The sequence below is a fragment of the Gracilinanus agilis genome, chromosome 2 (assembly GCF_016433145.1).
Source record: "Gracilinanus agilis isolate LMUSP501 chromosome 2, AgileGrace, whole genome shotgun sequence".
Classification (NCBI taxonomy): Eukaryota; Metazoa; Chordata; class Mammalia; order Didelphimorphia; family Didelphidae; genus Gracilinanus; species Gracilinanus agilis.
The window spans coordinates 551,687,607-551,712,607 of NC_058131.1; the positions used below are offsets into that span (position 1 = coordinate 551,687,607).

General features: G+C 49.8%; 3 protein-coding genes across 3 annotated transcripts; 2 read left to right on the forward strand and 1 right to left on the reverse strand.

The window, feature by feature from the left end:
- Positions 1-39: 39 nt before the first annotated feature.
- Positions 40-4,835, forward strand: TM9SF1 (transmembrane 9 superfamily member 1). Its single transcript, XM_044662256.1, has 5 exons — positions 40-381; positions 1,188-1,809; positions 2,189-2,374; positions 3,494-3,767; positions 4,202-4,835. The coding sequence occupies exons 1-5, from the start codon at positions 40-42 to the stop codon at positions 4,593-4,595; spliced, it is 1,818 nt and encodes a 605-aa protein (XP_044518191.1). The 3' UTR covers positions 4,596-4,835.
- Positions 4,836-5,216: 381 nt separating this feature from the next.
- IPO4 (importin 4) lies at positions 5,217-18,853 on the forward strand. The gene is made up of 30 exons (XM_044665215.1): positions 5,217-5,300; positions 5,403-5,489; positions 6,148-6,227; positions 6,324-6,365; positions 6,698-6,827; positions 6,945-7,124; positions 7,579-7,644; positions 7,749-7,850; positions 7,935-8,018; positions 8,338-8,502; positions 8,715-8,768; positions 9,164-9,273; positions 9,502-9,610; positions 9,842-9,971; positions 10,407-10,520; positions 10,673-10,786; positions 11,708-11,828; positions 12,106-12,217; positions 12,326-12,444; positions 15,681-15,758; positions 15,848-15,905; positions 16,013-16,118; positions 16,235-16,428; positions 16,527-16,574; positions 17,037-17,162; positions 17,294-17,502; positions 17,916-18,048; positions 18,124-18,228; positions 18,328-18,397; positions 18,496-18,853. Exons 1-30 carry the CDS (start codon positions 5,232-5,234, stop codon positions 18,624-18,626), a joined length of 3,246 nt encoding a protein of 1,081 aa, XP_044521150.1. The 5' UTR covers positions 5,217-5,231; the 3' UTR covers positions 18,627-18,853.
- REC8 (REC8 meiotic recombination protein) lies at positions 18,849-24,274 on the reverse strand. The gene is made up of 19 exons (XM_044665216.1): positions 24,219-24,274; positions 23,649-23,717; positions 23,308-23,450; positions 23,099-23,174; positions 22,806-22,926; positions 22,440-22,524; positions 22,205-22,284; positions 21,793-21,937; positions 21,577-21,652; positions 21,410-21,513; positions 21,155-21,237; positions 20,465-20,611; positions 20,238-20,301; positions 19,963-20,114; positions 19,739-19,787; positions 19,590-19,656; positions 19,352-19,477; positions 19,145-19,251; positions 18,849-19,046 (listed from the first exon to the last, which is right to left on the reverse strand). The coding sequence occupies exons 1-19, from the start codon at positions 24,272-24,274 to the stop codon at positions 18,955-18,957; spliced, it is 1,842 nt and encodes a 613-aa protein (XP_044521151.1). The 3' UTR covers positions 18,849-18,954.
- Between the last annotated feature and the right edge of the window lie 727 nt (positions 24,275-25,001).

The following is a 25,001-nucleotide window of genomic DNA, read 5'->3' on the forward strand; positions in this document are numbered from 1 at the left end:
GACCCAATAACTTTTCCACCAGGTCAGGCTGCCTTCAGGATGACAGCTCTGGGCACCTTTCAAGACAGGCCATGCTCCTGGCTGCCAGTGCTGCTGCTCCTGGGCTTTGGCCTGATTCCTGAGGTGACCAGTGAGACCCACTATCAGCCTGGAGACCCTGTCATGCTGTATGTCAACAAGGTGGGCCCTTACCACAACCCCCAGGAGACATACCACTACTACCAGCTGCCTGTTTGCTGCCCTGAAAAGATCCGCCACAAGAGCCTCAGCCTGGGTGAGGTGTTGGATGGTGACCGCATGGCTGAGTCCATGTATCAGATACGCTTCCGAGAAAATGTTGAGAAACAGACCCTGTGCCAGATGCAGCTAACTTTTGCCCAGGTCAGCATGTTTATGGTAGTCACTGCTTACCTTTTCCCCTGTTAAAATAACACCCCACACATTTATAGCATGTTATAATATTCGGAGTCCTTTTTTTGTCTGTTATACTATCTGATCCTCACAATCACTCTGTAATGTAGTGAGGGCATACATTTTTATTCCAGTCTTGAAGATGGAGAAGATGAGGGTCAGACATGTGGTGAAGTTGCAAACAACCTAACCCTCACCCACTTTACTATGCTGCTGGATTTTTTTTTTTTTTTTTGGCAATAAGGTTCTCTATCTTTCATCCTCAAATGGATTGTTTCATCCAGTAAATAGCAATTGCTAGCATGGACACAGCACTCAAGTTTTAAAAAGTGCTTTACAAAGATCTCATTTTATCCTTGTATCAAACCTAGGAGGTAGATACTACTATCCACATTTTACAGATGGGGAAACTGAAGCAGACATCTGTCTTGTGACTTGCCCAGGGTCAATAGCTAGTAAGTGTTTAAGGCTAGAATTGAACACAATTCCTCTTGTCTTATTATTCTGCTCACTCTGCCAACTAGCTATCAAATATTTCCTTTTCTCCGTATCTACCAACTTCCTTCCACATATCCTCTATAGCAAATTCTTCAACTGGGTATGATTGGAACCATGTAGAAACATGTTCTCATCTTCCTTTCTAATCCTAATACCATATGGTCATTTTCACCCTTCTGAAGCGATCCTCAAGAGAATGGAATGGTTATCATATAATCAAATTCTCCTTCCACCCTATTCCTGAGAGGATCTTGTCCAATCCTATCTATCTTCCATAGGTTGAGCAGCTTCGCCAGGCCATTGAGGAATTGTACTACTTTGAGTTTGTGGTGGATGACCTGCCAATTCGTGGTTTTGTGGGCTACATGGAGGAGAGTGGTTTCCTTCCACATAGTCACAAGATAGGACTCTGGACTCACCTGGATTTTCACCTTGAGTTCCATGGGGATCGAATTGTCTTTGCCAATGTCTCAGTTCGTGATGTCAAGCCCCATAGCCTGGATGTGGCACGGCCTGAAGAGCCTCTGGACCTCACTCACACTTATAGTGTGCACTGGTCCGAGACTTCAGCAGAACGTCGGGGTGATAGGCGCCATGGTGATGATGGTGGCTTTTTCCCTCGAACACTGGAGATCCACTGGCTTTCCATTATCAACTCTATGGTGCTGGTGTTTCTACTGGTGGGATTTGTAGCTGTCATCCTCATGCGGGTCCTTCGTAATGACTTGGCCCGATACAATTTGGATGAGGAGCCAACCTCTGGTAGCTCCACTGATGACTTTGACCAGGGTGACAATGGTTGGAAGATTATCCATACTGATGTTTTCCGCTTTCCCCCATGTCGTGGTCTACTCTGTGCGGTACTTGGTGTTGGTGCCCAGTTCCTGGCTCTTGGCACTGGTGAGGGGAATAGGATCAGCTAAGGATATCTCCCTAGGAAATGGGTCTATTGGTTCAGCTAAGGACCACCTAGGAAGTGAGGCAATCTAGGGTTCTGGGGAGGTGGCATGGCCTGGGTATCTCAGGTAGTGGTACTCTCTTATTGGGAAGTGTCTGTTTCTCCTTCCTGAAAAGCAGAAGAGCTACAAAGCATGTTCCACCTATGGGCCAGAACCACTGACAGAAATTAGTAGTGTCATTGAAGGGGTAGGGTGGGTAAGAGGGAACAAATTCTTCTGTTGGAGCTCCTATATTTGAGTGAGGGAAAAGCTGACTCCTTTAGGACTTCTAGGATTGGATAAGGAAGATCTAATGCAGGCTTCACACTATTATCCTGTAGGCATCATCGTCATGGCACTGCTGGGCATGTTCAATGTGCACCGCCATGGCGCAATCAACTCAGCAGCCATCTTGCTGTATGCTCTGACCTGCTGCATTGCTGGCTATGTGTCCAGCCACTTCTACCGGCAGATTGGAGGTGAGCGCTGGGTCTGGAACATCATCCTCACCACCAGCCTCTTCTCTGGTAAGGACCTCACTCACCCTGGGTTGGGCCAAAATATGCTTAAGAGGAGGGTTGGCCTAAGGCAAAATTGTATAAAAGTCAAGTTTGTTTTCTATTATGTCATCCCCTCTAGGATCCTTCCCAGTATTCACATATTGTATGATAGCTACTGAGAGCCTTTCATTAGAATATCTCAACCAGGTCTGTTCTCCCAGGTTTATTGTCTATGCTCTGAATTTTTCTAGATCCTAGTTCAACAAATATGTATTACAGACTTAACCTTGTGCTAGTCATTGTCCTAAGCATTGAAGTCAATTACAGGAACAGGACCAATCAATGGTAAAATAGAAGGTCCTTGCCCTCAAAATCCTTATGGTTTGGTATATCTAGAAACTAATGTTCTAATCTAAATTTATTAGTGCCATGTCCCATTCCCTCTGCAAGGCATCCTTCTTGATATCTTAATCATGGCGTCATAATGGAAAGCCTTAGACTTAGAATCAGGAAGACCTGAGTTCAAATTCTGCCTTACTAGCTTTATGATCTGGCAAGTTATTTAACCTCCCTCAGCTTCCATTTCCTCATCTGTAAAATGGGGATAACAATAGCATCTACTTCACAGGGTTCTTATAAAGTTCAAACTAGATAATTTATGTAAGAGGTTTTGCAAATCTCAAAAGCATTATATAAATACTAGTTCATTATTATTAAAAACAACAGATGAGGGAGGGTAACATTAATTCCTCACAATATTTGTTTTGAACAATACCTTAATTCAAAGGAATATAATACTTTCATTTATGGATATAATAGCAGACTGGTGGGAAAATGGATGAATTGAGGAACAACCAGTTCTATTCACATATCTTAGATTATTCTATATAATGGGCAGTTACCTACTTTGTCTCTCGAAATAAACTTGGCCCTGTTTCTTAGAGTTGGGTAAGTGGGAGACAAGAACAAAAGTAAAGAGAATTGTGAAATTGAGTGGTGGAGGTGGGACTAGATCCATATAGAAATCTAGGGCTAGAATGGCAGGTTGGTTCCCCCTCTTCCCCCTTCAGGTCCAGTCTAAGGGGTCTCCCCAAGAATGTGACTTCCAATGCTGATCTCTACTCTCCTGGGGCCCCATCCCTGCAGTGCCTTTCTTCCTGACTTGGAGCGTGGTGAACTCAGTACATTGGGCCAATGGATCAACACAGGCGCTGCCAGCCACTACCATCCTGCTGCTGCTAACGGTCTGGCTCCTGGTGGGCTTCCCTCTCACTGTCATAGGTGGCATCTTTGGTAAGAACAATGCCACTCCCTTTGATGCGCCCTGTAGGACCAAGAACATTGCCCGAGAGATCCCAGCCCAGCCCTGGTACAAGTCTACTGTTGTCCACATGACCATTGGTGGCTTTCTGCCCTTCAGGTATTTACCCTACATCTCCCACCTTTCAGGGCCCTGATTCTCTACAAGCAGCTTCATAGATAATATAGGGTTTGGGCCTGGGTGTCCTACAGAGACCATTTCCTTCATTTCCCATATTAGACAGGATTTTTTTTTTAAGTTTTCTAGAGAGATTTATTGCTCACCTGTTACATTATTCTTTAATCATCAGAAACTTCTAATTTCGGACTTCATTTCCTCCCCGTTGTTACTAAAGCCTGTCATAATTGGTTTGATCAACAGTGGGTCCACTAGACCCATGAGGGATGGGATTAAGTGGGGAATCCAAAGGAGGCTCCACACAGAGATAGAAAGGAGGGATGCCCATATTAGCCTCCTGAAATGGCCCAGGCTGGGAGTGGAAGGAAGCCCTTGGTCAGGTGTGTGCCTGCTGATCCTCTGCCCTCTCTTGACAGTGCCATCTCTGTGGAGCTCTACTACATCTTCGCTACGGTGTGGGGCCGGGAACAGTACACACTTTATGGCATCCTCTTCTTTGTCTTCGCCATCCTGCTGAGTGTGGGCGCCTGCATCTCCATTGCACTTACCTACTTCCAGCTCTCTGGAGAGGACTATCGCTGGTGGTGGCGCTCAGTGCTCAGCGTGGGCTCCACAGGCCTCTTCATCTTCTTCTACTCTGTCTTCTACTATGCCCGGCGCTCCAACATGTCCGGCCCTGTGCAGACTGTGGAGTTCTTTGGCTACTCCTTCCTCACGGCCTACGTCTTCTTCCTCATGCTGGGCACCATTTCCTTCTTCTCTTCCCTCAAGTTCATCCGATACATCTATGTCAACCTCAAGATGGACTGAGCCGGGAGCCAAGCCCCTTTGCTGCTGGGACGACCTGCTGCCCCTTCCTTAGTCAGGTTGGGGGTGGGTGGGGGTAGGGGTGTCTGTGTGCCTGGCTCTTGGTCTCCTTCCTGCTGTGCTATTCTCGAGCCTAGCCTCCACCCTTGTGGAAAGGCCCCATGAGTCTATAAATATCTATATATAGAAGGACTTATATATTAGAATTTTTAATTTGCTTTTCATTTTGGTTTCAATGGTTTTCTTTTTACAAATGTCACAAATAAAGTTTGTTAAAAAAATAACCTGACACATTTCAAATAGATGGGGCAGGGCGGGACGAGGGTGGGGGCAGTAGTGGGATTAAGGAAGTGGCTGCGGACTGAGCTAGGCAGAGCCAGGCGAGGAGGCTCCCAATCCTTCTCCCAGCCGCCCTGGTTCGCCGTTTTCCAAAGCAGTGCTCTGTGCTCCCGCCCGCCGCTAGGGGGAGCACCTCCCTACTCTTTGACCGGAAGTATGGTGGGCGGTCCCTTCGGGCAACTCGGGGACCGGGGAGCATGCGCCACTTCCGCTGGAAGCGGGTGTCAGTGTCCCCACGTGCAGCCCCTCCCCCTTCCCCTGGTGCCGGAGCTGCGGCCGGCAGCCGCTCCCTCTGCTGCCATGGAGCCCGGGGAGCTGGACCGGATCCTGCGGGAATTGCTGCTGCCGGACACGGAGCGAATCCGCCTGGTACGAACTGGGGCTCTTGGGGCAAGGCAGGGCGGGGCGGGACCTAAGGAAGGGGGAACTCCCAGCTCCTGAGACCTGCTGTGTCCTTATGGCTCTCCCCAGGCCACCGAACAGCTCCGGGCCGCTCTCCGAGACCCCAGCTCGGTGCCCGTATTGTGCGAGCTGCTGGCCCACGCTCCCGAGCCGCAGGTAAGAGAGCCCCGAATTTCCTGACCGGTATCGAAGCTTTCCCAGTTCGTTAAAAGCACTGATCCGATCCAGAGGTCTTCCAAGCCCCCCTCCTACTCACCATTGACCTCTGACCTTCGAAGCTCGACCTCTTTACCATACACTTAAAAATCTGGGATTTCCTGGATCCCACCTGTTGGTTTTCTGTGATTTCTTAGATTCCCTTCTCTAGATCATTCCTTAACTTCCACTCCAACTTAACTCCTCACTTATGGTACCCCACTCTCCTTTTTATTTAGTGTTTTTTCTTTAACCTTAGAGCTCTCTTGGCACCATCATACCTCTTTCCTAGAATCTGCCATTTGGGATTCCAGAGCACTTACCCTAATTGTAACTTTTCCCTCACATTGAGTCCTTAATTTGTACTGCCTTGAGGTCACTGACCTCCAGCACTTAGGATGCCTTGATAATTTGATCCCTGATCTTGGGTCTCATACTTTTTGTCCGAAGAATTACCCTATTCTCTATCCTAAGTCCTAAAAGTAGGAACGTCATTTTTTATCCCTGCCCCTCCCTCTGTAATGGGATCTCTTGGGCTATCTCTTTTCTCCTGCCTCCTGTGCCCCATCATCTTCCTATTTGCATTGTTCTAACTCTTAGTCCTCCTTCCACACCCCAGATCCGGCAGTTTTCTGCACTGTTGATCAGGAGGAGGCTTAACACTCGTTGGAGGCGGTTGCCACAGGACAATCGGGAAAGGTGAGGACTCTAACCAGGGATTTAAGAATGGTGGGGAGGATCAGAAATACTCAAGCATAGAATATCCTAAGTGGTTTCTACCCTTTTATGTTCTAGTCTGAAATCCCTGGTGTTGACATCCCTGAAGAATGAGAGAGTGTGAGTATGAATCTGTTCCTTTCTCAAATGTTTCTTGAGCCTCCTTTTCCTGATTTCATATGCCTCCTCTCAGCTCAGGTTCCTGATTCCTTGAGCAAGATATCCCTGAAAGGATATTACACATCAAATAGAAGTGGAAATATCACATCCGTTAGAAAAAAAGAAAGTAGCTAGGTTGTGAGGTTTGTCATACAGAAAGAGAATGTGTAGAAAATGATAGTATTACACAAGTGGGTCTGTGTCCATGACCTTGTAAATACTAGCTCTGTATCATGCTACTAGATCCCTTTTATTTTTGGATTGAAAGTAAGATATGGCTTCTTCAATCTTAGACACAACGTGAGCCTCAGCCTGGCTCAGTTGTCAGCAACCATCCTGAGGAATGAAGGCCTGGATGCCTGGCCTCAGTTGATGCAACTGCTTCAGCACAGCACTCGGAGCTCCAATATCTCTGAAAAGGAGGTATGGTTCATGGAGCTTGGGAGGGCTGAGAATGTCAGAGGGTTAAAACACAATCAAAGCTCAGGACAGAAAAGGGTATAGGATAATTTTTCTTCTACCTTCCTTCTTCTTGAGCAGATGGGACTACTTCTCCTGAGTGTGGTGGTGACCTCACGCCCTGAGGCATTCAGACCACACCATCGTGAGCTGCTTCGACTATTGAATGAGACTATGGTGGAGTCAGCCTCCCCTGGGCTGCTCTACTACTCCCTTCGGACTCTAACCACCATGACACCCTACCTGTGCCCCAGTGACTTGGTGAGAAACCATCTTTTTACCCTTCATACTTACATGTACCTCACCTGGGGTATCTTCTAGAATCCACTGTCTTCTGATGAGGTTAAACTAATGAAATCATCTTTCATCTCTAGTGTTCTTACAAGACTCTTGATTATTTTAAATGAGTAACCAAGAAACTTTCTAAATTGTACATCCTCTTCATTCTGTCTCTATGAGCTCATTCTTTCTCCCCAGATATGAATCAGTCAACATTTACTAAGCCTCCTTTGGGCCAGGCACTGTGTGCTGAGTGCTGAGGATATAAATAGAGGCAAAAGACAGTCCCTGCCCTCATGGAGCTTAAAGCCTGACAGGAGACAATAAGCAAACAAGGGAAAGCTCTGCTCTACAAAGCTCAAAGGCATTAGCTATAACATTTATGTTCCAGTACTATGTTCCTGTCTATCTTATTACCTATTCTGTACTCTTTCAGCCTCATGCCAGGACTCTGGTGCCCAAGGTCATTTTGGCAATCCAAACATTAATCCGAGTGGATGAGGTGAGAGTGAAGGGCAAGAGCCCTGCTGGAGAGGGGAGAAGAACATACAGTTCAGGTCCCCTCCACAAGGCATCTATGCAGACTGTTTGTCTTTTTAATCTTAGGCAAAGGCCTGTGAAGTACTGGAAGCCCTAGATGAGTTGCTAGAATCTGATTTACCAATCATCACCCCTTACCTCTCTGAAGTTCTCAACTTCTGCCTGGAGGTAAGGAAGACTGGCAGAGCCTCCTTGTTTGCTCCCTTGTCAGGACATTTTTCCATCTCTAAATTACATTTGTTTGGGGCACAGGTGGCTAGGACCTGCACACTGGGAGATGCAGTACGAGTACGGATTCTCTGCTGTGTCTCTTTCCTGGTCAAACTTAAGAGCAAGGTGGGTAACTTCTTTGTTGCTCCGTCCCCCAACCTACACTGCCCCAGGTATTCTTTGGACCATCCCCACCTTTTCATTGGGCTTCCTTGCCTAATTTTAGAGTCTTAGATGTGTGCATTGTGTATATAGCAAGTAGCCCAATGGAGAAGTCAATCTCAAGCCCTGGACTCTTAATCCCACAAACCAGTTGTTTTTCCCACATCATAAGGTTCCCTAGATTTCTTCTAGGTTTGCAACTAGGCTTTGGGGACTAGAAGGAAGGGGGTAGTAGGAGTGAAGAGACCCCCAAGCCATAGAATCCTGTAATATCTGCTCATAGGCTCTGTTGAAACACCGACTCCTGAACACATTATTGTGCACCCTCTTCCCCATCATCACTTCTGAGCCCCCTCCAGGGCAGCTGGACCCTGAAGACCAAGATACTGAAGAGGAGGAGCCAGAAGGAGGCCTGGAGGTGGAGACACCCAAGCAATTTGCTGTGCAGGTGGGAAGGGAAATATGAGGTCTTAGTGGGCCACAAGGAAATTAACTAGAAGATGTAGAATAAGGGAGGAAAGAGGTTAAGAAACAAGGTTTAGCTAAAGGAAGAAAGGCTAGGATCCAGCGAAGAAGAAAATTAGGATTGGAAGTAGATGGGGATTGTTGAGGGTAGTGGGGAAGAGAACTGAGGTGAAGCTGAAAGACTCCTTTTTTTAGGTGATAGATGTGCTGGCCCTGCATCTAGCTCCAGAGAAACTGTTTCCACAGTTGGTGAGTATTATTTAGATGCTTCTTCACCTTAACCTAATCTATTTCTTGATAGTGCATTGAATGCTGATATTTCCGTGGCAGCACTGGGCATGTAGATCTGAAGATCATAAATTTGGAATTGCAGGAAACGTTAGAGGCTATCTGGTTAAGTTCTTTGAACTTTAGAGACCATCTAGTTAAGTCACCACTTTACACTCAAAGAAACGGGGCCCCACAAAGGTTAAATAACTTACTCTCAATCACAGCAGGAGTAAGTCGCGGAGCTGGGAGGCAAACCCTCTGACTACTACCCCCTTCGGAGGGAGGATCTGATACTTCTGATTGGGGCTGGAAGGGTGGAGCACAGAGTGGAAGAGCAGTAACAGAGATGTCAGCTTATCTTTCCACTTCTATAGATGCCATTGCTGGAAGAAGCCCTTCATGGACAAAGCCCGTATCAACGAAAAGCAGGACTTTTATTGCTGGCTGTGTTGTCTGATGGTGCTGGGGACTATATCAGACAGAGGTAGGCCCAGGAACGTGGAGGGATAGGACCTGATTCTAAAGAGGGGCATGAGGGTCTGAAGGTATTTGGACAAAGGAAAGGAGAGACAAGAAGCTCCGAGTAGGAGCGAAGAAAGTAGAATTTTCCTAGAAACTACTTCCTTTCCCCCCATTTTGGTATTGTAGGGTCCATTGCCGGGTTCCCTCTATCTCAGACCTTCCCTTCTTGGCCTTGCTGCCGCCCCCCTAGACTGATGACCCCACTGCTGGAGACTGTGTGCAAGGGTTTGGCTGATCCTTCCCAGGTGGTGCGCAATGCTGCACTGTTTGCCATGGGCCAATTCTCTGAGAACCTGCAGGTTAGTAAGATAGAAGCAGGTGCCTCCTGTCCACACCTTCCCCCCCCTTTGAATTCTGCCCAAATAAAGCCCACTGCTCTCACTCTGCTGTGTCCTTCCCCTTCTTTTTCCTTGGGAACCTTGGGTCTTTTGCTCCCACCCCAGGTCTCTACTCGCCACCCAAAGCTCTGTCTCCTCTTCATTCAAACTTCACCCTCACCTGACCTGATCTCTTCCTCTTCCTCTCTGTAGCCTAATATCAGCAGCTTCTCTGGTGAAGTGATGCCCCTCCTCCTGTCATACCTCCAGTCTGTGCCACCTGGAAACACACGGCACCTTGCCAAGGCCTGTTATGCCCTGGAGAATTTTGTGGAGAGCATGGGTATGAGGCAGAGGGCTCACAGGGAGGTGGGGGGGTGGACTTGGCAGTGACTGAGGAATTGTGTGCCCATTATTTTAAGACCAGTGGCATGGAAATGTATTTGCCACTGTAGTAGCATAGAATGGGACAGGCAGAGCATCTTGTTCTCTTAGATACTGCCTACTGCTCAGACAGAGATTGGGATGATTCACTAAGTTGTTCCTTCAGTTGATAGGAAGTGGCTGGGTCCAGAGAAGGCCATGGCCTGACCGTTCTGCATGGTATAGTCAGTTGATGTTGGCTGATGACACAGTGTGGATGAATGACTAGAATTCTTATCCTGCCTCTACTTCTACCTGTGTGACCTCAGGCTTCAGTTTTCTCATGTATAGTGAGGGGTTTGTCTGCGTGGTCTCTGAGTTCCTTTCTAGCTCTGTAGTTCTCTGATCCTTATAGGACAAGAGGTGGAGCCATACCTCCAAGAGTTGATGGAGCGGATGCTACAGCCCCTTCGAGAACCTACCAGCCCCAGAGCCAAGGAGTTGGCTGTGAGCGCGATGGGGGCCATCGGTGAGGTGGGGAGAGAGGGCTGCGCTGCCCAGGTTGGGGGTGGAAGGGCTATACTCTGACTACCTGGAAAAAGTTGTGCAGGCCTCTCCAAAGATTGTATTTGTGGAGATCTTTTCCAACTCCTAGTTCCCCTAACTTCACCATTCCTGCAGCCAGTGCGGCCCAAAGTTCCCTGATACCTTACTTTCCCACCATCATGGAGCATCTCCGGGAATACCTGGTGACTGGGCGTGAGGACCTTCGAGCTGTGCAGATACAGAGTCTTGGTGAGTTTGCCTTTCTCGAGGGCCATCCAGTTCTTCAGAGCATCCCTGCCCCTATCTCCCCTCCTTACTATTCCCAATTTCTGCTTGTTTTCCTGGAGGCTCTGTCTTATTCCGGCCAAATTCTTGTGGGTCTTCATTTTGCCCCTTCTAAGGGTGAAAAAGGGGTTTTATAGGTTCAATATATTAAAGATGGTCTCCAGGGGATTGAACTATTATCAATCCTCAATTAAGAATAATCTCAAATCAAAATTGACTTTTATGGAAGTTTATTTACTTGAGAGAAGAGAGAGGGGAAGAAAATAAGAATCTATCTCACTAATTAATCCAGGTAGATCTTAACCCTCTGCCGACAGTTAAAGGGCCTGAGGCCTGGAGGTGAATGGAGCAAGCTTCATTCACAGAGTCTATAAAAGGAAGTTTCTTAATAGAAGTTCGGGAAGATTCAGTCTTTAAACTCACCACGTGGAACAGTCTCAGTCACAAACCAGCAAAGCTCCCTCAGGTCCCCTTCACCAAACCAGAAGCCACCTCACTCAACTCCCTCTTTTATAGGGGTCACGTATGGGTCACTTCCAGTGCCTTCCCCTAGCCTGCCTGTCCAATCACAATAGACACTTTCTCATAGAAAGTGTAGGGGGTGGTCCGTTGATTCTGAATTACTCACTCTAGCACACATGGGTTAGGACCTCCCAGAATTTGAGGTATTCTCACCTTTGGTGATTAAATCTAAAGATGGCAGTGTAGACTTAATCTAATCACACCCTCCAGATTTGTTTCACTACCTTATGTTTGGCCTCACAGATTCCTGACTGATCTCATCTCCTTCCTGTCATCCAGCCCAAAGTCCCTCCCCCAGGAGCATTTTAGCCCATCTGGCTTTGAATGCTATACTTTCTCCCTGTCTTTCTTGACCTTCCTTAGAAACACTGGGAGTTTTGGCTCGAGCGTTGGGAGAGCCAATGAAGCCCTTGGCTGAGGAGTGTTGCCTCCTGGGACTGCGCCTCTGTGACCAGGTGGATGACCCTGATCTTCGTCGATGCACGTGAGTCATTTCTCATTCTCAGCCTGATCTCTACCTCCTGAAATGGGAGGGGGGTGGGGGGGGTGGGGGGCTGGCCTTCTCAACCTGTACAAATTCTTGTCCCCGACTATTTCAGGATCCCTGAGCCATTTCTTCTCATTCTGAATCTTTGTCGTTATCCCTTGTCATCACAACTTCTTCACCTATCCTTGATCTACTTTCTTGTGCTGCTTGTCCTTTTTTCAGTAGCTTATGCTTTGAATAACCCTTTTTCTGTTTGCTCTGCTTCCCCTCAAAGGTATAGTTTGTTCGCAGCACTGTCAGGGCTGATGGGTATGGGCTTGGTCCCCCACCTACCAAAAATCACCGCACTTATGATGTCCTCACTGCGCTCAACTGAGGGCATTGTGGTAAGGATGGGACTAGAGAAGGTGGAGATGTTCTGGGCTGTGGCTCAAGAAAGACTAGTGGGAAGATAGAGTAAGTTCCTGCTAAATAACCTGTTATCCCTCTTGCAGCCCGTCTATGACACAAGCACTACCTTCCTGCTTTTCGATGATAGTGATGGAGAAGAGGAAGAGGAGGAGCTGATGGATGAAGATACTGAGGAAGAAGAAGAGGACTCTGATATCTCAGGGTGTGAAACCTGGGGGGAGGCAAGGAGGGCTGATGGGGTAGGGACTTTTAGTCATTGAGACAGCCCATTAACTAGGAGCTGACGTGCCTCCATATCTGGTCATCCTTCATCTTTATGTTCTTTTTGGCCACCTCTTTCTCTAAAGCTGGTGTTATCTCCCTCTTAAAATCCCCTTGTGTTTTATTTACCTGTGCATATTATATCACCTCTGGTAGAAATTAAGTTTCTTGGATGGAGACAGAGATTGTTTTGTGTTTTTTTTAGCACCAGTACTTGGAGCACAGTAGCCACTTCAATTTAATAAATCAATCAGCAGTTATTGCTTTTTTGGCTTTCTGTGGGCTAAGGACTATGTTAGTAGGTACAGGAGATACAAAAGGAAAAAAATTACACCTGTCCTCAAGGAGCTTATATTCTCTTGAGAGAACTGATGAAATTTGAGAAACTGAAAGCATTTACCTCTGTGGGGATCAAAAAATATTTCCCACAGGAGGGAATCCTCAATCTGAGCCAAGAAGAAACTTGGGATTCATAGAGGTGAGAAGCATGCCTGCTTTCCTGGCATGAAGTATAGCCTGTGCTAAGTTACTGAGTTGGGAGAGAAGGAATGTCAACTTGGAAGAATCTAAGTATGTAAGTTTGGGATATCACAGAATGCTCGAAAGGAAGAGAATTGACCTGAGCTTAGAAAAGGAATGCTGGTGTTGGACCTGGATTGTGAAGAGCTAAAAATACTAACCTGGGGAGCTTGCATTTTTACCATGGAGATAATAGGGAACCACTGAATTCCTGAAGTGGGGAGTGACATGGTCAGGTTTCTGTGCAGGAAGATTATTTTAGCGGCTGAGTAGGGGATTGAGTTAAAGAAGGGTAAGTCTAGGAGCAGGGAAATCAACTAGAAGGATACTGTAGTAGGGCCAGACTGACCAGGGTGGTGACCATTAATGGGACTGGAGAAAATGGAGTCGATTTAAGAAGTAGAAGAGACATTGCATTGATAGATTTGGCATGTAATTGGTTGCAAGAAGGAGAAGGAGGAGTCTAGAATGACACCAAAGCTGTAAATCTGGGTACACTAAAAGGATTTTGAAGACCTCAGTAGAAATAGGAAGATTTGGAGTGGAAGCAATTTGAATATGTTGAGTTCAAAATGCCAATGGAACCTTCAGAAGCAGATGTCCACAGGCAGGTGGTGATGTGGAACTGGAGGTCAGGAGATGGATGAGGAGCCAGAAAAATAAATTAGAGACATCTTCATGGATGAGGACTAGAGGTATGAATGAATGAATGAATGAGTGAATGAATGAATGAATGAATGAATGAATGAATGAATGAATAGGCATTTGTTGCATGCTCGCTATAAGCAAAGCCTTGTGTTCAGTGGTAGGGATTAAAGTAGAAAAGTACAGATAATGCTTGCGCTCTCTCTTGCATCTTATTTGAATGGTAGAGACAATACCCACAGAGGAAGTTTCAGCTCTGAAGTGAGATGGAAAGGTTTCCTAGTCATGAAGTTGCTGTGGAGATATTTTATTATCTATAGGTAGTTGACTTTTCATTTCTTAAAAATATTTTTATTATAAATTTTAAAGACCAAAGAAATTAAGTGTTTCCATATATACAGAACACAAAAAAGATTGTATATGAATCCATGAATCTCCATGTAATACCACTTGCTTTAAAAAAATAATGAATTCCAAAATGGCTCTCAATCCACTGAGCCATCCAGCTGCCCCCTCTGGGTAGGTTTTTTGTTGATAATTTCTTGATTCAAACTTTCTAAAAATCAATTTTCAAGGAACCCAGTGATTTTTTCCCCCCCCTTAACCTTTACCTTTCAGTATTGGTTCCAAAGCAGAAGAGCAGTAAAGACTAGGCAATGGGAATTAAGTAACTTGTCTTAAGTCACTTAATTAAGTCACACAGCTAGGAAGTATCTGAGATCAAATTTGAACCCAAGACCTCCTATCTCCATCCACTGAGCCATCTAGCTGCCCCTCTGTGTCCAGTGATTCTTAAATACCTCCTTGACTTGTTTTCCAGGTCAATTATTTTTGATAATCAACATGTTAATATTTGATTTTTTTTTTCATCTTTTGATTTTGTTCTTATGTTTTCTACTATCTCAAAGTCATTTAGGTTTGGTCAAGTATAGTTTTCATTTCTTCTGCTAAACTGTATTTGGGGACATTTCTGGACAATTTTTTTTTTTTAAATACTGCTTGGTGACTTTGGTTAACTCATCTCTCCAGCTTTGGTTCCTAAAAGTTTTGGTTCCTAAGGGTTTGTGCCAAGTTACCCCCACCCTTTCCAGGGTTTGTTTTCCTTATGGCTTTCTCCTTCATTCTTAAATCTATAGTCACAGATCCTATAGGCTACATGTTTCTCTGGCCCATCTTTGGTCCAGCTAGGAAGTGACTAACATGTTTACCTGCACTGGCACTAGGTTAAAAAGCAACCCTAATTCCTATTGCCCATGGATATATGGCTGACTTTTTATATATAGTCATAGAGCAGAAGACATAACTTACTGTAGTTTCTCATTGGATTTCTTTATCATTTTTCAATCTTCTGTGACTGTCAGGCTTTTACTTGAGTAGGTTTAAGGGAACTAGGCAGTCACCCTAACCACTCAATGTTAAGGAAGGATTTTTAGTGATGTGGTGGTTATATTGGGCAGAGTAGCTTCCATCTAATCCTGGACCACAGCGTCTCCCAAATCCTATAATCTCTAATAATTGGTTATAGCCCTACTCCCCCAGAACTGTTGATAGAGAGGTAAGGAGTCACAAATGTTGCTGTTAATGGAGAATACCCACTGGATGTTGGTGGCTTTCTGTCACTTTACGTAACTGCAGAGTTAGAACAGCCTATAAGCAGAGGAAGACAGCTGGACAAAGGAACCCTCTACACAGGATATTATCCTCTTGGGTCCAGTGTGAAAAGTAGATTCTGGATAGACTAACTAGATTCTTGGAGGGAGACCCCAGACTGTAGCCTTGTTGCAGAGACACAGGGTGACGTAACCATAGACTCTGGGGTAACAGGTAGGTGGAAGTGAAAGGGTCCTGTTGAGGAAAAAGGCCTCCAGACCCATTTCCTGAATAGGACTAGGGCCGGGGCAGGCTCGTCCTCTAGTCCAATGGCCAGGGCTCCTCTCTTTAGCACTCCATATATCCTGTTGTGCCACTTACTACGTTTGTGGAACTTAATTGAATTTCTCCTTTTTCTACAAGGTATAATGTAGAGAATGCCTTCTTTGATGAGAAGGAAGACACCTGTACTGCCCTGGGAGAAATCTCTGTAAATGCCAGGTATGCCGTGCTTCCATCCTGCTGTCCTCTCTCCTCCTTCCTCTGGATGGAGGGAGCCTCTCCCTCATGTTGGCATTTTTCTTCCTCAGTGTGGCCTTCTTTCCCTACATGAATTCTGCCTTTGAGGAAGTGTTTAAACTGCTGGAGGTGAGGTCTTGGTCAGGGGCCAGGGAAGGGCTGAGTGGGGAGGACAGAGAACTTTTGAATAGGGCAACAAGCGCAACCTCTGCTGTCTGTCTCCTTCTTTCCACCAGTGTCCCCACATAAATGTCCGAAAGTCAGCCTATGAAACCCTGGGCCAGTTTTGCTGTTCTCTTCACAAGGTTTACCAGTCCTGCCCCCATGAGCCGAATAGCTGTGGTAAGGAGGGAAGGCCACCTTTGCGTGTGCTTTGGTACCATCCAGGGCAGGCTGGGCGAGGACTGGAGAGCTATCCCGAGACTTCCTGGTGCATCAGGACAACGTTGCTTTTCTAGCACTGATGGTGGCCCTGAACCGAACGATCCCATCCTTCCTGAAGGCAGTGAATACGGACCGTGAGCGGCTGGTGGTCATGTCTGTGCTGGAGGCCCTGAATAGCGTGCTCCGGAGCTGTGGGCTCTTTGTGCTCCATCCTCCTTGCCGCTTGCCTGAGCTCTGCAAAGTCATCAAGGCTGTGCTGCAGAAGAAGGTGAGAGCCCTACGGGGAGGGACCCCGAAGAGAGCAGGGAAGGACAGTCCGGCCCTCCACCCTCCCCGACCCGGGGCTGAGCTTACCTTGTCTTCTAGATAGCGTGTCAGGACCCAGAAGAGGAAGAGGAAGATGAGATGGAACAGGTGAGAGGAGGGGGCTGAGAAAATCAGGTATGGGAGGGACGTGGTCTGGAACCTGCTGCCAGTTAACGGTGTTTCTCGAGGGCCTCTTATGTGACCGGCACGAAGCTAAGCTCCAAAAGAGAAAAAGATGTGCCGGATAAGGGATTTAGACCCCCAGGTCAGGGGCTAGCTAGAGGGCAAACAGGGCAGAAGGGGAGATCGCTGGAGGCTCGCAGAGATGGAGAAAGGCGAATCCAGAGTGCTTGAACCAAAGGGATGGATGGGGGAAGAGGGGGGTGCCATCTGCATCTAGGATATTCAAAGGGAGAGGGAGAGTCGGGGAGTGGAGGAATGAATGGGGGCTTTGAGGAGTAAGACGGCAGGGAAGGAGCCTTCCTGAGGTGCCTGAGCCCTTAGAGCTGGCCAGGCTGGCTGGGGGGCTTTCCTTGGTTGGGCTCGTCCTCTGAGCGCCTCGGCCCACAGGCGGAGTATGATGCCATGCTGTTGGAGCATGCAGGAGAAGTCATTCCAGCTTTGGCGAGCGCCTCTGGAGGAGACACCTTCGCCCCCTTCTTTGCTGGTTTCTTACCTCTGCTGCTACGCAAGGCAGTGAGTGACTCCTTTGACTTCTGACCCCTGCCGCTAAGCCTCCCCTGAGCCCCAGTACCCATTCTCGGCCCCCACCTCAGTGTTGCACCCCCATTCTCCCATTCAGACCGGTCCTCTTCTCCCCTTGACAGAAGCCAAATTGCTCGGTGGCAGAGAAGTCTTTTGCAGTGGGGACCCTGGCGGAGACAATGCAAGGCATGGGGCCTGCCTCATCCCAGTTTGTGTCTCGGCTGCTGCCGGTGCTGCTGTGCGCCGGCCAAGATGCGGACCCCGAGGTGCGGAGCAATGCCGTCTTTGGGCTGGGCGTGCTGATGGAGCACGGGGGCTGCCCTGCCCAAGAGTATCCTCATCACGAGGGCGTCTGGGGGGGGCGCAGGGGGGGAAAGGGGCCTGCGGGCACGTCTCGTTTTCTGAGAAGCCTCCCTCCCGTATGGTGAAACAAAGGCAGTGAGGGTGGCCAGAGGTCCCTAGCCAGTCACCGCCTCTCCCGAGGAGGAAGGCACGTGTTGTCATCAGTCCTCTGGAACAATAGTAACTCCCTCATTTTACAGATGAGGAGGCCGAAACCCAGAAAAGTGAAGTCATTTGGCCAAGGTCTAATGGCAGAGCTTGGACTAGAGCCCAAAGCTTCCGTTTCCCCATCCAATGCTCTTTCCAGCACATCCCACCTTCGTGGGTGGGGGTTTGGGGACTGGGCCCAGGATCTGTGGAGAGAGGCCGGCCTGTGGGCCCTGTTCCTTGACTACAGCCCAGGCACATGACGAAGGTCCTGGGGTTCCTGTCCTCCCTCATTACGCGCGAGCGCCACAACCGTGTCCGGGACAACATCTGCGGGGCCCTCGCACGCCTGCTCATGTCCAACCCCTCAGAAAACCCCCTGCCACAGGTAGGAGAAGGGGGAGGCGTCCGGGGAGGGGCAGCAGGGAGGACGTTCCGGGCCGGCTGACCCCCGTGTGTGTAGGTGCTGACCACGCTGTTCCGCGCGCTACCACTGAAGGAGGATCTGGAAGAATGGGTCACTCTGGGGAAGTTTTTCAAGTTCCTACTTCAGCGTTACCCTGATCAGGTACCCCGCCCAGAAACCTTTGTCCTGGCTCCCCGCCCCCCGGCTTTGGACCCTCTGTGGGCCTTGGTGCCAGTTCTCTCCTCCCCGCCTTCCCTCCAGGTGGCCGATGTGGCTTTCGAGCTCGTTGAGGTATGCAGCTTGACCCTAAATGCCAAAAAGGTCCCACAAGGTGAGGGGGCCCGGAGGTCGCGTAGGTGGGGATAGTCGTGATGAGCATCCGCTCGGTCCACCCTCGGGTGACTCTGCCCTCTCCTTGTCCATCCCCAGACACCAAGACGGCGCTGCTGCAGCTCCTGACTCATTTGGCCCACCAGTACGTAAGCAGGTTCCAGGGAGCAATGAGAGCTCTGCCCCCTGACCAAGCCCAGGAACTCGAGGCTATGCTCAGACCCCCCTAGGGCCTGGAACATGGCCTCCTGGGGCTGGGATAACCGGGGAATCCTGCCCCTCCTGGGGGAACTGCTTTCCGCCTTGGTTCCAGCTGAGTGCCTGCCAAAGACCTCCATCCCCAGGACAGCTTGGTTGTTGCCTTTTGGGAACCACCTCTAGGGCTGGTTCTGTTACTGTGTTGGACTTTATGGACAAAGGCTTGACTTTTGATTTGAATAAAGTCCATTTATTTTGACACGCTGCAGCTTTGGGGTAGGGAATGGGGAAACATGGGAGGGTGGGTTGTCATACGGCCGTTGATATTCAGCCTCCTAGCACGTCCAAAGAGATGGGCCTCTAGTGGTGGGGATACCGAGGCCCCGGCCGGATGATGAGGCTGCCGTAGGGCTCTTCTTGCTCCACATACAGAACCTGTTGCCTCGATAGCACTGCAGAGAATGGAGAGTGGGTGGATTGTGACAGAGGCGGCTCCTGGGCCCGGCCACTTCCCCCTCTGCCTCCCCACTCCCTCTACACAGTAGCTTACCCAGAAGCAAGTAGAAGATCCTAGCAGCCACCAGACGGGGGGCAAAGGGAGGAATCAGGTTGCTGAAATTTATTTCTCTTGAAGCCTGCAACTCCAATATGATAGCCCTGTAGGGGATCCAAGAAGCATTAGGTTAATACTGTGGAGCTCTTTGGGCCTTCTCTGGGCCCCATCTTTCCCCTCCCTTCTCTTCACTGCCATCGGTACCTTTGCACAGCCTCTGGAGAGAGCAGCTGTGGATCTGGGGAGAGCTGCAGGGGGAGCTCGGGCACTTCTGGAAGCTCCGGGACCACAGGCAGCACCGGCACCTCCACCTCCACCTCACCTAAACCCCTTTTGAGGACAGAGGTGTCACCTGGGAGGTGGTCACAGGGCCCCAGGAGAGCAGAGTTCTCTTCCCTCCCCTCTCACCAAGCTTTCATCCCTTGATGTCTGTGCCCCTTACCACCTCTCCTCAGGAGGAATGAAGCTGAGGCGGGACCTCTCTTCCTCAGTCGTCTCCAAGGAGAGTTCTGTTGTGGGGGAGATGGTCTAAGAGGGTCTCTCCCTTCATGGCATCCCCTCCACTCACACTCTCATTCTCCCGAGCTTTACCTGAAGACAGTAGCAGGGGACCACTGGGCTCCTGGGCCTCTCGAAGAGTCTGAGGAGAGAGAAGGCAGTGATGGAACATTGTCAGCAGAGTTTGCTCGGTTGGGAGTCTTTGCTTGGCGTCCTGTAGCACTGGCCTTCTGCCATCATCCAAACCCCAAAGAATGGACTCAAGGTAACCAGGATCTGGAGGGATCCTATTGTGACAAATGGGGTTGACCAGGCACCTCTATTTCACTCATGGTCTCCGCCTTTCTCCTTTCCTCTAACTGCTCAACCAGAGTCTCGGTCTCTCGGCGGGGCCGATATTGGAGCTTCTTTGGGGGGACCCGGGCACAACGAGTCCAGAGATCCAGGAGCTCCGGGTGTAGCCATCCAGCTGGGGACAAAGGAGAAGAGGGTGGACAGGAATTTGGAAGATTAAGGTCTAGATTGACCACATGTATACAGTTGATCTAACACCACATTCATCCTCTGCCCAAGCCCTTCTCACCACTCTTACCATAAACTGGGGTTCTCAGCAGCTCCGCAGGGCTCTTCATCTGCCCAAGAGGTTGGACCATTGGCTGTGAAGGGAAAGGAAGCTCAAGACTCTAAAGCCGAAGGGTCTCGTGACCCGAGGCCCGGGGAGGCTGGGGCACAGGCCCCTCCTCTTCTTCGGGCCAGGGGCTCCTCACACTCCATACCCTCCTTTCAACCCTGAGCAGGCCCACAACTGCCCGCACTCACGCAGTCCCGGGTGTGGGCCTGAGTTTGTACTACTTGATTTTGGAATTCCTCTCGAGAAATCTGGGTCTCCTCATCATACAACTGCAGGCGGCGCTGGCGACGGGAGGGCGGACGCTGAAGTGGTGGGGACAGCCTTGGGAGGATCAACTGTATCGCAGGGAAGAGAGCGTTGGTTGACCCCCTGGTTTATGACTAGCCTGACCAGATTCACCCAAGACTTTTTTTGAGTACCTTTGCCTAGTATCCATTCCAAGGCAGAAGAACCAATGGATCTAGGTCATCCGAGTTAAACGACTTGCCCAAGGTCACATAGCTCTGAGGTGTCTGAGACTAGATTTGAACCCAGGACCTCCTAACTCCAGGCCTGGGGCACTATCCATTGTGCTGCCCTTTCACCCAAGACTTAAAAAATCCTTATCTTCTGTCTTAGAATCAGTACTATGTATTGGTTCTAAGGCAGAAAAGTGGTAAGGGGCAGGTAGGCAATGGGGGTTAAGTGACTTGCCCGGGGTCACACAGGAAGTCTCTCAGGCCAGATTTGAACCCAGGACCTCCCATCTTGGTCCAACTTGATCCATAGAGCCACCTAGCTGCCCTTCCCCTAAGGCTTAATAGAGGATCCCAAAAACTGTTAGAGGAAGCTGAAGCAGTGGGAAAGGAGAGGGGCTGGGGGTGAGCGGCAGTACTTACTTCAGGGCTGCTGGGCACCTGAACAGGAGGCTCTGAAGGACTAGGCATCCTGGGCTCGAGGAGCTCCTTAGACAAGATCGCTTCTGCCAAGAACAGCAATTCTGGCTCTGCCCCAAGCTCCGCCCACCTCGGGCACCCCAGGCTCCAACCCCACACCCGAAGTGGGGAATAGGGCATCTGGGAAGGGGCCTCCGCACGCACGGAGCTCACACACTTGGGAGCTGAGAGGCTGAGGAGGCAGGGAGGAGCACTCACCAGGCGGGGAAGGGCCAGCCTCTGGGACCAGTAACACGAGCTCTTCAGGGACCAGCTCCTTCTCGGACAGGGGCTCTGCGACCTCCTGGATCCTGGAGGCAAGGCTGAGAAATAGGCCTCTGCCCACCACCCACCCCCACCTCCACTCCCTGTCTCTGATGACTTACTGCGCCTGGGCCGACGGGGACAGCTGGGGGGGCTTCTCCTGCTCGAGGACCCTGGGAATTTCCATCGACTCTACAGCTGTGAGGCAGACAGGAGGTAGAGGGCTTGGGACTGGAGGACTCCCTCCCATCAGCTACTTCAGCATTCGATGGTTCAATAGAACCCCCTTTTCCTCCCTCCTTGTCCTGCTCGAACCCCACCCCTGCCGGAGGGCTGACCCTCTGAGACTGGGCAGATCTGGGTCAGGAGGTGCTCCCCAGGAGGGTGGCTCTTGGAGTTTTCCTCCAGCAAGATAGCTTCTTCATCCCCGGCCATCAGCAGGTCCAGGTCTTGATGGGAGATTTCTGGGAGGTCCTGCTCACCCTGTGGAGAGAGTACTGGAGGATGGATGCATTTCTTCTCTTGGCAAAAGAAGCATATAGGCAGAGAAAGAGCCAACGAGACGTCAATTGGGACCAAGTCCAAGGCAGAACTAGAAAAAGGCTCTTCATGGGTTGGAGGACGTGGGAAAATGAGAAACGGGTAAGGAAGAGTGTGGGAGTAAAAGAGCCTGTGGCTATTCTCTCAAGTCCAGGGAAGGAAGAGGGTTCCTCTCCATTTCTAGGCCCCCCAGTTCCAGATTCTGCTCACCTCAATATGAAGCACATGGATTGGCTCTGCCTCCTGAAGGGTGATGGTTTCAGGGGGCAGGACAGTGATGGGGGATTTGTCTGAGAGAAGGAGATGATGTCAGTTCCATTCCTCTTGACTTCGAGGTTCTAAGCACACATAGTCCCACAGGCCTAGGTGCCTTCCTATGTCCCTTCCCAGAAAGATGATTCTCTGACCAACTAAATGGCCCCCGGGGAGCCAGGAAACTGCTCACCTGACTTCCTAGGTTGAAGGTAGTCCTGAGGGGGGGTCTCTTTAGGAGTCCTCTCTGCAGCTGGGGCTTCCAAGAGGTGTCGAACCTTTGGGCAAAGCCCAGTAGTCAAAGGACATGGTTTATTTTGTGGGTTTCCAGCTCTTCTCTGTGGCACTCAATAAAGTATTGAAGCTCCCTGGCCTGGGCACTTTTTCTCCCAGTCCCAACCCTCCAGACGCTACCAAATAACTCTTTCTATGATACAAAAACTACTAGCTAGGGTTGCCTAGATGGCTTTAGACAAGGCCACAGCAGTATCCCACCCTTGGACAGCTAGTCAGAGCAACACTGAAGGAGATTAGTTTGCGGTGTGAGTCTCCTCCTTACCTGTGGGATATTGAAGGGACTAGGAAGGTTAGGGTCAATGGTCATCACTCCAAAGAAGGGGTCAGGGGCATCTGCCAAGGCCTCCATTGTGGTCAGCGGGTCCGGCAGCAGGAGACCGGGCCTGGGAAGCAACAGCAAAGTTGTCAGACAGGTGTACAGAGAGGGAAAGGATGGGCCGTGTTAAGACCAGAGCTGTGGGGGGAGGAGGCAGGAACGGGATGGCGATGAAGAGCAGATCAAGTGGCACATCCCTGGCCCCAGGGTGGCATATCTTATTTGGAGGCTGTACTCACACGTCAGATTCCACCATGTCAATACGGATCTGCTGTTGTGCTCGGTGTAGGCGGTCCAGGATGTGCTGGATATCCTCTGTGGGGTGGGCACGAGCACAAAGTGAGAAGGCAGACAAGACTGTTCCCCTTCGCCCACCCGAGGCACTCGGCCTTGAGCTTTCTCAGCCCCCTGGGGGTCACCCGTCCCCCCGCTTCCCTGGCCGCCTCACCCACAAGGTACTGGCATTGTCGGAAGTAGACTCGGATAACGCCGAACTGGAGCTGGGCAGAGAGATAGAGGGAGAAGCGGGGTCTGGGGACCCCGGGCAGAGATGGCTGCACTTGCACCAGAACATACTGCAGGATCTTCTCGCTGTGGGGGCGACAGCCTTAGCTGAGGAATGTCCAAATGGCCACCCAAGCCCTGCCTCCTGCCCTCTATCACCATTCTCTGGCCTCGTACTTTCCAAAATGAACCTTCTTTTTCCTCCCACCTCGGTCCCCAAAGGGGGGCAGTTCCTATCTCCGACCTCCTTCCTCCTCCAACCCCCTGAACCGCAGGGGCTCTCACCATGTCTCCACCACATCCACCTTCAGGTACTCGCGCTTCACTAGCCGAGTGCCACCTGTGGCTGCCAGCCTAGAAGCAGACAGGAGTAGAGAAATCGGTCACCTGCTAGGGCTTTTCATATGTCATTCCAGGGGTGTAAGCATGCGAACTAACCAAGTGGGGAGCCTTAGAGAGGAGAGGTACTGGGGGGGGCCTCTTACCAAGCTCACAGAGTATCAGAGAAGGCCCTTTAGACATTTAGTTCAACTGCCTCCTTTTACAGGTGAGCAAACTGATCTAAAGAGGGTAGTTACTTGTCCAGGTCACACAGAGGGCAAGAGGCAGAGGCCAGGGCACTCCAGTCTTTCTTTTCAACTCCCTCATCGCCACCCCTCCCCCATTCTCTCCCTCTCTCTCTCCCTCTCCCCCTTCCTCCCTCTCTCCCTCTTCTCTTCTCTTTTCCTCCCTCCCTCCCCTTTGCTCCCTCCCTCTCTCCTCCCCTTCTCTCTTTTTCTTCCTCCACCCCCACCCCCCATCTCTTGCTCTCTCTGCTACTCCCAGCCTCCCCACCAGCCCCCTTTGCCCCCTCACCAGATAGTGGCAAAGCAGCCACTGTGGCGCTGAAGCACGTTTGGGTAATAGAACATCTTCTCATTCCAATCTTCTGTCCCCCACCTTTCTGAACCTGTGCTCTAAACTCTACAAAGGAGCTACCTTCCCTAGATCCCTTGGAAGCAATGAGTTATGGTGGGAGGCTCTCCCTACTAATTCAATAAAGAGTTGGACATACAAAATAGGCAAATGGGTCTGTAAACAAATATAGACTTATTAAGAGATAGATATAACTAGATAAAAACTGTCAACAGGTATATATAAATACAGCTGTGGGGAGCGAGAGATAAATTTACTAAGATATTAAAGGTTGTCTTCTCGAGGACAGGGAGATGTCCCTTTTCCACACCCCGAGGAGAGTAAGTCAGGTGTGGCAGTGTCCCGCCCCAGCCTAGGGTTGGGAGATGCTGCCTCGTAGGGAAAAATCCTGCGAGGGGGAGAGAAGGGCTGCTTCTCAGTCCCAAGAGGAGAGGCGAGCAGTCCTGGGTGCCTCCTGTTGCTGCCCAGGATCAGGAGGAAAGCGGATCCCCAACCCCTAACAGAATCTTCTTCTGGCCCCAAGCAGTGGAGTTTCGGAGTCTGGGGAGGAGCGAGATACAGCGTGCGGGACTTTCGCAGCTAAGGTTCCCCGGTCCTACTTCACCACTAGCCGGATGACTACTGCAGGAGGCGCTCTCGTTCCTCCCTCGGGCCTCTCCTGATTGGATGGCGTTCCTCCTGGGAACGGCCAATCAGGCACAGATGCCAAGAAGCAGCGTTAGC

Excerpts from the sequence above, each read along its gene's own strand:
- REC8 (XM_044665216.1), bottom strand. The coding sequence starts at position 24,274 with ATGTTCTATTACCCAAACGTGCTTCAGCGCCACAGTGGCTGCTTTGCC. Across the intron at positions 23,175-23,307 it reads ACAATGCCAGTACCTTGTGG|AGGATATCCAGCACATCCTG; the intron begins GTGAGGCGGCCA and ends CCCACCCCACAG. Across the intron at positions 21,514-21,576 it reads TCCCCGTCGGCCCAGGCGCA|CCTTGCCTCCAGGATCCAGG; the intron begins GTAAGTCATCAG and ends CCTATTTCTCAG.
- TM9SF1 (XM_044662256.1), top strand. The coding sequence starts at position 40 with ATGACAGCTCTGGGCACCTTTCAAGACAGGCCATGCTCCTGGCTGCCA. Across the intron at positions 382-1,187 it reads TGCAGCTAACTTTTGCCCAG|GTTGAGCAGCTTCGCCAGGC; the intron begins GTCAGCATGTTT and ends TATCTTCCATAG. Across the intron at positions 2,375-3,493 it reads CACCACCAGCCTCTTCTCTG|TGCCTTTCTTCCTGACTTGG; the intron begins GTAAGGACCTCA and ends CCATCCCTGCAG.
- IPO4 (XM_044665215.1), top strand. The coding sequence starts at position 5,232 with ATGGAGCCCGGGGAGCTGGACCGGATCCTGCGGGAATTGCTGCTGCCG. Across the intron at positions 6,828-6,944 it reads CCAATATCTCTGAAAAGGAG|ATGGGACTACTTCTCCTGAG; the intron begins GTATGGTTCATG and ends CTTCTTGAGCAG. Across the intron at positions 18,049-18,123 it reads CAGAAAACCCCCTGCCACAG|GTGCTGACCACGCTGTTCCG; the intron begins GTAGGAGAAGGG and ends CCGTGTGTGTAG.